General features: G+C 32.9%; 1 protein-coding gene across 7 annotated transcripts in view; it reads right to left on the reverse strand.

The window, feature by feature from the left end:
• Window positions 1-12,165, reverse strand: part of LOC128245077 (uncharacterized) — a 63,650-nt gene that overhangs the window by 14,992 nt on the left and 36,493 nt on the right. For 5 of the 7 annotated variants that reach the window (XM_052963281.1, XM_052963280.1, XM_052963284.1 and 2 more), the window contains 3 exons: window positions 5,581-5,668; window positions 1,826-2,009; window positions 121-184 (listed from right to left, as the gene is read on the reverse strand). In XM_052963281.1, the coding sequence (XP_052819241.1) occupies window positions 121-184; window positions 1,826-2,009; window positions 5,581-5,668 (336 nt within the window). Of the gene's footprint in view, window positions 1-120; window positions 185-1,825; window positions 2,010-5,580; window positions 5,669-7,027; window positions 7,639-8,034; window positions 8,083-12,165 lie in introns of those variants that run through there. The other 2 variants (XM_052963283.1, XM_052963282.1) reach the window with 2 other exon arrangements.

Raw genomic sequence — 12,165 nt, forward strand, 5'->3', positions numbered from 1 at the left:
AATCTTTACTCTTTTTTGCTTCCAGGCACCGAGGACCGCACAAACAAAAGTCTCTCAACGTAGTATACTACATCACTCAGCTACAAATGCACTGCAAGTCACCAATACTGTTCCACTTACTGGCAAGATTCAAGGTTCTGTTTGGTTGTCTCAAGAATTAGCTCTGCTTTCTCCACTTCGGATGCTGTAAAGATATACAACATAGACTACATAAGAGTACCACTGGTTGTTGCCAAGGATCCATTGTTATTTGTGATGTGCCTCATAAATAAACACACACATGAACAAAAAGCTTGTCTGTTGTGTAGCGGTCAAAAATAAGGGCTTAACTCAACAATTATCAAAGACAGAGTCATAGACCTTGGTGTCCATGTGCGTACTACCTCTGGCATGGAACCAAGCTTCATTTGAGTAATGGCCAGCATCTCTGCACCACAACTCCAATGATGTTATAAAGGCAATGAGAATACCTCAAATGTTTCCTTCAAAAACAGACAAGCTAATGAAGTGCATTGACTCCTACATATTTTATCAACACCTGATAGGCTTGAGTAACATTTGTGTGAATATTAGTTTGAATTTAGGGCTTACGAAAATATTATTAAAGGTTGACCTCTAAATGATTTCTTGCCCTTCTTTTGACACTTTCTGGTCCAAATTAAAACAAATTAAAGGTAAATAAATCAATTGGATTTTTAGTTTCACTCAATATATTCATCAATCTTCATCAAATATGACAACCAAGTTGAATAATGGTCCTACAAGAGTATAAAATATTAGTATGAAGTGGCTTGTAATTGCGAGTATGAATGTTAAGTCAGTCAATCTGAAATTGTACATAATTATTTTACCAAAATATTTAAATACCCAAATCATGTGAAGGGCCAAGGACAAATTAACATTTGCTACCTAAAGTCATCGATTTGATTGACACAATGTCTCCAATTATTCCCCAATAATGGTGGAAAGTAAACAGATCGGAACAAAATCTCGTCCCCCATTCAAGAAGAAAATTTTGTTCAAATAAAAGCATGGCCAATTTAAATCTATTTTTTTAATAGATCACTAAATCGCAGACCTACCATTAAACCATACTTACTAAATAGAAGGAAGTTCAATATTTATAAATGAGAAATGGATTATAGAGATATTTTTGTTCACTCTTGCAACAATATTACCTGTATCAATGACCATGAATTATGTCAAAGAGCGTTCAATACTAGACTGAATGTCATGTCACATTTGTTGTGATACAGCAGAACAGATGTACTGCGAGTATTAGAAGAAGTGCCTAAAATGCTTTTTAGAATATCATTCATACCATTAGTTGAAGAACTGTTAGTCACAGATCAAATACCATTGTTTAAGCAGGCACAGATCTAAAGTTTTTCCAGAAAAAGAATATTTGTTTACAGCTCTGATTCCCCCTGATCAAGCCCATGGGTCGATTATGACCCCTAAGCTACACAAAAAAATAAGTACTATATATGATCAAGCTTTGGCTTCAATTTTCATTTTAAGTAACTAAACAGTAGCTGCTGAGACTCCCATTATCAGATGCCTATATGCTTCTCAGTTGACAAAGGGGCCATACCTCAAAAATATTTAATGCCTGTAAATGGTGGGTACGGTATGTAGATGTGACATTGTTCACTTGTTTTGTGTGACATGTGTCAGGGTTCTTTAATGGTTTCAAACTAAAAATAAGTTCAGACCTAAATAAAAATGTAGTATCACAGGAACTTTGATATCCGAATATGACGATGCCATACGACTTACATATATACAGACACGCTGAAAATCCAAAAAAATCATTTTAATTTACCTCTGATCTCAAGATTACGTATGCGGTCATCCTTGAAGCCAAGGTCTCGTTGCATCTTCTCTATCTGTTCCACCTTTTTCTTGTGGTCGAGGCGTAGTCGATCCAACGTCTCACTCGTACGCATGAGGCTCTTCGTGGCGTCACTCTGGCCGGCCATGAGGTCCTGGAGGCGATTCTGAAGGATCTGCAGTCAAACATAACTGATACAATAACATGCATAATCATTGATCCTGGATTCATTTTTGTGAATAATCCTAATCAAACAAGAGTGCTGACGAGCGAACGCCAAATATTCGTCTGTTGTTTTATTTGTCGTAAATGGACAATTTTTCAAAGTCAGAGTTATTGGGCCCTGCCATACATTTGCATTTTATCTCTGGCAACATGGGTACCAAATTGTATTTGAATATACCATTTTTGAGTTATTGCTAAAGTTAAAAAAAAAATTGTTGAAAAAGGGGAAAAATTCAAGTTATGAGTTATGTGCATAGTGGCACTGGCAAAATGTCTACCGGTGTCATTCGAGTATCTTCAATGTTGTTCAGATATGACCAAGGTTAAAGTCTTGCATGTCAATGATGACATTTTGCTTGTCATAATACATCGTTTCTTTCTTAAAAAAAGCAGACAAGCTAAAAAAACTGCTTTGCATGGATTGTCTTTAAATTTCACATTTGAATTCATGCACTTAACAAATATGTCATCTTTGCACTGGTCTTAAATTCTATGCTTTGTCATTACTTTTCAAACATGAACGTCCTTAGTGAGATCCAAATACAAATATAACATTAACACTATTTACTGCCATTTTTAATCAAACTATTATTTCAAGAGTAAGTCAATGCATTATTAGAATGAAAACAATTGACATTGAAATTCTACAATACTTGAAGATATTCTGTGTTGATAAATGATGGTCAGTATTTATTTTGAGCTTAATATTACAAGCAGAATGCAAACATTTTGAGATTTTATTGTCATGATCAAATACCTACAACTGATCCCTGTGCACATTTCAACTCTCGGACAGGATGACCATTAATAAAACGGACCATTTCAACGATACTTATCATTCTAGAATTCTACTTAACTAGCCTCTCTCAACTTTCCGCTAAAATGTGAACAGATCTCCTCAGACCTTGAAATTAAGCCTATATAAAGGAAAATCTGGTTTGTTTAGAAATAAAAGACGAGGATGGCGTACAACATCTCTTATGTTATCTGTCATAGGGATTACTGTCAAGAGTCCCTATCATTAAAATTAAATTGATATGGATTTGGCAATTTGTGAAGTATTGTAAATATACAACTATAGAAATAAGACCTCTGAAAGTTTTACGTATAACGTTAATTTGGCCTATAAAGCATTTATGAAATATAAGTTATTGTACATTAATAAAAACAAGTGGGTTTCCTTCGAGTACTTAGGTTTCCCCCACAACACAAGACCACACTCTCGCATAACATTGTGCCAAATGAGAGTGATTAATATAATGTTGTAATAATTTGTTTCACAAACTAAACTAATAACAATCATTGCAATAAAGCTCTTCTTTAATTTTAAGTCACTTGCAAACTTAAAAATTATAATGAAATTATATAATAATCTTACTTAAAGCTGCACTCTCACAGATTGACCATTTTAACAACTTTTTTTTTTTTGTCTTGGAAAGAGCAAATTTTTGCGTAAATATCTGCAAACCAATGATATGACACTGCTGACAAAAAATCAGATCATAGATTTTCATATTTACGTTAGAAAATTAATGTTTTATGGCTTAAAACATTACTAACGGTTTAAGAAAAATGCATAAAACATAAAAAAATTAATTTAAATAAAAAATCTGCGATCTGATTTTTTGTCAGCAATTTTTTATAACTGGTTTCCATGGATTTTTGCAAAATTTGGCTCGTTCCAAGACAGAAAAAAAAAAGTTGTCAAAACGTTCAATCTGTGAGAGTGCAGCTTTAAATAGTGTACTTAAACAAAATTTGTTAATGTTGGTTTGTCGTTAAATAAATTATATACAATTTACATAATTTCAACTGCCTCCTTTTAATCATCTTCGTATGAGCAGGGCTGTATAAAACAAATGATAAATTGCCATGCATTCAAAAAGTTCAAGAAAAACCATCACTTTCAGCTATCGAAGTCAACATGAAAAGGTCTTGTCATTTTAAATCAAACACTCTCTAAATCTATGAGTTTAACAAAAACTAATAGATTATGCTTGTTATGAAATGGATTCTCATGTTTGATAAATTCCACCACCTACGTAATTCGTAACTCGGCATCACCCATCAGAAGATAACGCTAATAAATAGCGAAAGTTCAAAATCCCATTTTTTCTGGTGTCAGCCGAAGTACTTGCACTTAGTGTTTAACCAGGTGGGTCTGAGAACGCTACTTTCATGAAGAAGATCTGTTCCCATTAATCTTAAGAAATGATCTCAAATTCGACAGCGGTATTAAAATATATACCAACTGCTGATATACAAATATTGGGTAAATTATACCATTGTACATGTTGACTGACTTCCTGCTATTGACACCAAATATGAAATCTTGAATTAACATTTCTTGATATACTGGAGCTGGTGATATTAATTAACCAGTTGACATTTACTTGTAAAATTGCACAATACGCAGAATTAGAATCACCATTGTTAGTTTAAACTTATTTATTTTACAATGATTGTGAAACAAGTTATTTTGGGAAAAAACAGAGTACCCAGAGGAAAATCACTTGTCCGGCTTGGTGACCATAAACAAAACTCACATGTGCCCAGCCGGGAATTGAACCCAGGTCGAGTGCGCTAACCACTGCGCTAACCAGACAACCTAGCATCACCATTGTTATTTCTCTCAGTGACCTTGTCATGTTTAGAACAAGACAAATGTGTTGATGCAAGGCATTAAAGACACCACTGGGTTTTATTGAATATTAATATATATTTATTGATGTTCAAATGAGGGTACTCACGAGTTGAAGTGGTAAAGCTGTTGTAAAATTGTTAAATAGCAACCTATTTTTGTGAAGATTTCAAATATATATTTATTGATGTTTAAATGGTCAAGCTGTTGTATAGTTGTTACATAGCAACCATTTTTTAAACTTTCTGAATAAACATGGAAATAGCCGAACTCTGACGGATTGGTGCGGACAATATTTTTCACAGGTCCCTCTTTCACTTCAGGCACGCGTTACCGTGGACACGAAATATCTATACTGGTACCTCGCGTTATCACCTATAAAATTCAGTGGTGTCTAGGCAATTCGGTTATCATTTCAGCCTGGTCCTTTTCAGCCTAGGTTTTAATCAAGAAAGTATGTATTAAATCGTGTAAATTAGACTTAGATATTTCATTCTAAATCTGTTAAATTCAATTAATTTTGTGTTTGGCACTTATATTTGTCTGATTTAAATTGTGTGAATTAAGTGTCATCAAATAAATGAACTATTATTCAGAATATGCCTGTATGTTCTGAAATAGTTTGATTTAATTTCTGGTTTGAACTGTAAGGCTAATTCATGTTATATGCAGTGAGTGAGTGTTATATATATAAGCTGTTTTTGGAAGTCAACACTGGTCTTCGCAGACTTCAAATCTTAAGTAAAGTAACTATAGTTGTTACAATTAAGCAGCATTTTTTCTAACATAAATAAAATTTATCCATATACACCTCCCCATTGAAAATTGCAAACATCTATCTCTATAGACAAGGCCTCCCAACAAAACCCAGAATGGTTACCTGGTTTTCTCGTTGTTCATGCTCATATTTAGACTGGTAGTCTTCGAGTTCTGTAATGCGTGACTTCAGCTCCAACTTTTCTTTCTCCCTAAACACAGAAGAAAATATTCAAATAACAGGGTTGATATACTCGAGAATGGTTTATTTTCATGATTTTCGTGTTTCTGTGAAACAATGATGATTTGACCAACTTCCATACATATAATATTTACTTTAAATCTATAGAAACCAGTAGAACCACTATACACAACATACGTAGGCATATTACTAGTATAACATTTATGTAATAAACAAATCAACTCTAGAAGCAGAATTAAAAAAAGCTCTGTAGGTCCAGAAAAAAAGAAATCTAACACTGGCTACAAAATGAGGCCATGGATAAATGGAAAAAAGCACTGTAAAGTGAACGCTAACACTCACCTGTTATGTTTTCAATTTAACAAGGGACATGACTCTACAATTACCAATGCCAGAGTTATGGGTTTTGCATTATTTTTGTGTGTTGTTTCTGGCAACATTTAAACCAAGATTCCTTTGAACTTTTTTTAGTACATATAATAGCAAATGTTAAAGCTTTACATGACAATGAAAACCAAGGCTTACACAATACCTTGACTATTTTCTTTAAAGAAAAAAGCACGATAAAAATTGCAAAATATAACACTCACTCCCCAATATCAAGTTGTTATGATTTTAGTAAATACGAATATACCATTGAAGTTTTAGGTAACTCCAACCCACTAAGACCATTTGCAGGAATAGAAAACAATTATTCTAGGCCAGGTTTCTAAATCTAAGATATCCTCTTTGTACCACTTAAATTACTATGGAATGGTTAGTTTCAGAAAGATTTGTTTTACCAAACACAAAATACTCATTTACCAAAATGACTGCAGATGTAAAATACATGGCAATTACTTTCAATTGGTCACAGTGCACGGATGACCAGTGTATGAATTTCCAACCGGTTCTGAGAAATTACCACATAATGATCTTCCGATCATTTATGAGATTAGCTACCAGTTCATGAACTTAAAATACATTATAGAAACAATCAGTTCATGAACTACCAACAACTCCTTAAAAGTGACTATATTATACACATCCAAGCGACCATGCAATTAATCAACTTTCAACCATTTCTTAGAAATGACAACACAATGAAATTTAATCCATTATCCAATCTTTAAACAACCAGTTCATAAACTTCTTGGCAGTTAACTTCTTTAAACTATAAGCAGTCTTAAGAGCTGACATTTGTTCATGACCTTAAAAACAATTCATATCAATGGCAATTATACAATGTTCAAACACAAACTGCAAATATAATTAATAATTTATGGCTGTCTTATCACAGACATGGCACCAAAACACAAACATTGTCATGAAACATTATAAAAATGTACAGTATAAACTGGACAGTCATGGTAAGCTATGAAACACTCACCACATTTCTTGATCAGCCTCCAAACATTCAACATACTTAGAAAAGTTCTTATCTAGCGAGCTCTGAGACCCATAACGCTTCCGAGGGCCAACAGAACCCGAAGTTTTCTCTACAGCATGTAAAGCTTTCTTCCATTTATCACTCATCATTTTTAAAAACTTTTGAAAACTCGTCACATAACTTCCTATGTTCTCATCTAATGCAACTGGCCATCAGGTATGACATCTTACTTTTTTACATATCCCTTGATTGGTAAATCAACATAATATATTGTAATTTTCTCTTTGATGTTAACATTTTTCCATAAGCATATGTATAAATATGTCAACTATAAAACTTGCATTTTTCTTTTTTTATCCCCCATGGTTAACAATGACATATATCCCTTTCCACCAAATATTGAACAAAAATCTACTTCTTTTCACTACAGAGCATTCTCTATACAAGCATATTCTACAGCTAATGTCTATGCAGTTCATTATTATATATTATTTTTAGTTTCGATATAAATTACCAAAAATATTTCAATGCTATAATCTTGTTTACAACTAAAAGTAGTTATGTTATCTTTTCAAATGTTCAATGATATTTGATAGTTTATTCAGCAATACTTAAAACATTTCATATCAGGGAGTCAATTTATATCAAAGTTGAAATTTAATAAATTAGAAACTTTTAAAACAGCTGACCCCTTGATCATTATCGCAAAATATCGGATTTTGTATTAAGTTATAATCAAAAGAGATCTTACTTTACAAGCAATAACTTATACTTCCACATCTGATCCATTATCAAATTTAAAATTAGGACAAATACCCCAAAAACACAAAAACTAACTCATTTTACAAGCTCTATAATTTCTTTACAAAAATCCATCTCATGTAAATACAAAAGAAAATTGATTCAAGATTATAACAAGCAAGATTATAATATCGCATTGTCTTTCGTTCCTCACAGGATGATATTGGCATTAAATTGATTTTGAAATCAGTAATAAATTTCTTGACTTTTTTATCTCCACAACCAAAATATGCATATCGTATTCAAAGCCTTATATATCCAATTTGCACAAGTTTTCCTAACTTATATTCAAAACGTAGAGCTATATACAGATAAAATGTTAAACCTTCGTTCAACGTTAATTAAGTTTCATCAAATCATATATGCACAAGGATAATGGGATATAAATTAATCAGGAAACTGTTTTAATTTACTAAGTCAAAATACAACAATTTATATATATTAATCTAAATTTTAAATGCCTCTGATAACTATAACTAGTTATTGTTTATTTTTGGTTCACTAAACAATAAAGTTTGCAGCAATTACCTAATTGTTTAGACAACCAAAACTACATACTAACTTTTTCAGTGTTCAGTGTGAAATACCTAGCAAATGCATCTATTCCAGCCAAGTGCCTATGCACAAGCTTATAAATAGTGACTCACTAAATAAAATAATTTAATGACAAAATGGAAACTTGGCAGTTGTTTTCGAGGTTTAATGTGAATCCTACTGTCTATACCAGTGGCAGAGACATGGGCATAAACACTTATATCAATAACTGAATGCAAATAATAATTTCAATAACATATTCACAATCGATCTGCACCCCTTTGAAAAGAAATATGCAAATGGGATATGATATTCCTTTCCATAATTGTATAAATTTTAAAGCACTTTCATTTCTAATAAATCACTTCCATGTTCCATTTTTTTTTTTCAAAGAAACACATCTTTGACAGTTTTTAATCTCTTTCAAAAATAATTTGTGTTATGAACACCTAACAGCAAAGTCTCAATAAAATTCATCTATGAAGGTTATAATTTCCATGAGAAGAATGCCTCCAAAAATTTGTAAAGATTACCGGTACAGCAAATCTTAAAATCACAACATTTCCGTGGTAAACATTATACATTAAACTCCAATATCAACCCTCAATCAATGATCGTAACTTGACCAATATTAAAAAGCCTATTACGAACAATTTTCACTCATATAAACACATAATTTTGCTATTTAATAAGTAGACCTTGTGAAGTTCTAAAGTATACATTGTCAAACTCAATCATTTATTGTGCCATATTCATGTCTTCTGTAAAAAAAATCAAATTTTTAAATTGACAATTATTGAATCTGGGTTTAGATACATAAGATTAAATAAATCTAAAAGACTAGTATTGAAACAGTTGAACAACATTTTCACAAAGTCAATTAAGCTTTAACATTGATATAGGGTTTAAACTAAACTTTAATAAAAACATAGTCAGCTTCAATTTACTCCTAAATGAGTTAGCTTATCTAAGAAACGATCAACTTTGAAGTACCATGGTAATATGATAAAACAAACTAATTAATTATTTACCTTAATTAATTTTAAGGCTTATTAAGTTATATTAAGTGTTTAAATTTGGTCCTGACAAAACAACTGAGTCAGCAGGCTGGACACAGTCCTACACGGACTTATCATTAACACCAAAAATAAATGTTTTCTTAGTGCCCAGGTAGTGTGAAATGCTGTGTTAATGCCTCAATATTAGCCAGTACAAGAGCTTCTATATAACTCATTTAATTAAACCAATTAATGACTACATGGAAACCTAGCAGTTGTTTTCATTCCTGCATGGAAACTTGTCAGTTTTGTAATCTGACTTATATGGGGAGGTATTCTAGTTGACTAAATGTTAATCTGTCTGTTGATCCCATGGACCCATGGAGGCATGGACCTGAACACTAACTAGTATTCTTATAATGACTTCAATTCTGTTCCATTACTGTTGCTATTTGGACTACGGATATCAGAAAAGATGGATGCTTCTGTTAAGGAAACTCCTAATCTTGTACACAGTTCTGCGGGACATGCATCCATTTCAAACACCATTATCAGGAAAATGCTTCCATTTCATACAAATTCAAGGAAATGTCACAAGATTGTACACCAATCATGGAAAATGCTCATATAAATACTTCACCAATACAGATAAATTTTCCTTTTTAACACAACAATACAGAGAAATGCTCCTTTTTTAGTACATTAACTCAGAGAAATGCTGCTTTTTAGTACATCAACTCAGAGAAATGCTGCTTTTTAGTACATCAATACAGAGAAATGCTGCTTTTCAGAACATCAACTCAGAGAAATGCTGCTTTTTAGTACATCAACTGAGAGAAATGCTGCTTTTTAGTACATCAATACAGAGAGATGCTGCTTTTAAGCACAACAATACAGAGAGATGCTGCTTTTTAGCACAACAATACAGAGAAATGCTGCTTTTTAGCACAACAATACAGAGAAATGCTGCTTTTTAGCACAACAATACACAGAAATGCTGCTTTTTAGCACAACAATAGAGAGAAATGCTGCTTTTAGCACAACAATACACAGAAATGCTGCTTTTTAGCACAACAATACAGAGCAATGCTCCTTTTTGGCACAACAATACAGAGAAATGCTCCTTTTTAGCACAACAATAGAGAGCAATGCTCCTTTTTGGCACAACAATACAGAGCAATGCTCGTTTTTGGCACAACAATACAGAGAAATGTTCCTTTTTAGTACAACAATAGAGAGAAATGCTCCTTTTTAGCACAACAATACAAAGAAATGCTCCTTTTTAGCACAACAATAGAGAGCAATGCTCCTTTTTAGTACAACAATACAGAGAAATGCTCCTTTTTAGCACAACAATAGAGAGCAATGCTCCTTTTTGGCACAACAATACAGAGAAATGCTCCTTTTTAGTACAACAATACAGAGAAATGCTCCTTTTTAGTACAACAATACAGAGCAATGCTGCTTTTTAGTACAACAATACAGAGAAATGCTCCTTTTTAGCACAACAATAGAGAGCAATGCTCCTTTTTAGTACAACAATACAGAGAAATGCTCCTTTTTAGCACAACAATAGAGAGCAATGCTCCTTTTTGGCACAACAATACAAAGAAATGTTCCTTTTTAGTACAACAATACAGAGCAATGCTCCTTTTTAGTACAACAATACAGAGAAATGCTCCTTTTTAGCACAACAATAGAGAGCAATGCTCCTTTTTGGCACAACAATACAGAGAAATGTTCCTTTTTGGCACAACAATACAGAGAAATGCTCCTTTTTGGCACAACAATACAAAGAAATGTTCCTTTTTAGTACAACAATACAGAGCAATGCTCCTTTTTAGTACAACAATACAGAGAAATGCTCCTTTTTAGCACAACAATAGAGAGCAATGCTCCTTTTTGGCACAACAATACAAAGAAATGCTCCTTTATGGCACAACAATACAGAGAAATGCTCCTTTTTAATACAACAATACAGAGAAATGCTCCTTTTTGGCACAACAATACAAAGAAATGCTCCTTTATGGCACAACAATACAGAGAAATGCTGCTTTTTAGCACAACAATACCGAGAAATGCTACTTTTTAGCACAACAATACAGAGAAATGCTCCTTTAAAGCACAACAATACAGGGAAATGCTACTTTTTAGCACAACAATACAGAGCAATGCTCCTTTAAAGCACAACAATACAGAGAAATGCTGCTTTTTAGCACAACAATACAGAGCAATGCTCCTTTAAAGCACAACAATACAGAGAAATGCTGCTTTTTAGTACAACAATACAGAGAAACGCTGCTTTTTAGCACAACAATACCGAGAAATGCTACTTTTTAGCACAACAATACAGAGAAATGCTGCTTTTTAGCACAACAATACAGAGAAATGCTGCTTTTTAGCACAACAATACAGAGAAATGCTCCTTTTTGGCACAACAATACGAAGAAATGCTCCTTTATGGCACAACAATACAGAGAAATGCTGCTTTTTAGCACAACAATACAGAGAAATGCTCCTTTAAAGCACAACAATAAAGAGCAATTCGGAGAAATTCTCCTATTTAGTACACCAATTCGAAGAAATGCTCCTATTTAGTACACCAATTTAGAGAAATGCTCCTATTTAGTACACCAATTCGGAGAAATGCTCCTATTTAGTACACCAATTTGGAGAAATGCTCCTATTTAGCACACCAATTTAGAGAAATGCTCCTATTTAGCACAACAATTCAGAGAAATGCTTCTTTTCAGCACGCCAATTCAGAGAAATGCTACTACATAGTACTTCATTTCAAAGGAGTGC

This window comes from Mya arenaria, chromosome 8 (assembly GCF_026914265.1).
Source record: "Mya arenaria isolate MELC-2E11 chromosome 8, ASM2691426v1".
Classification (NCBI taxonomy): domain Eukaryota; kingdom Metazoa; phylum Mollusca; class Bivalvia; order Myida; family Myidae; genus Mya; species Mya arenaria.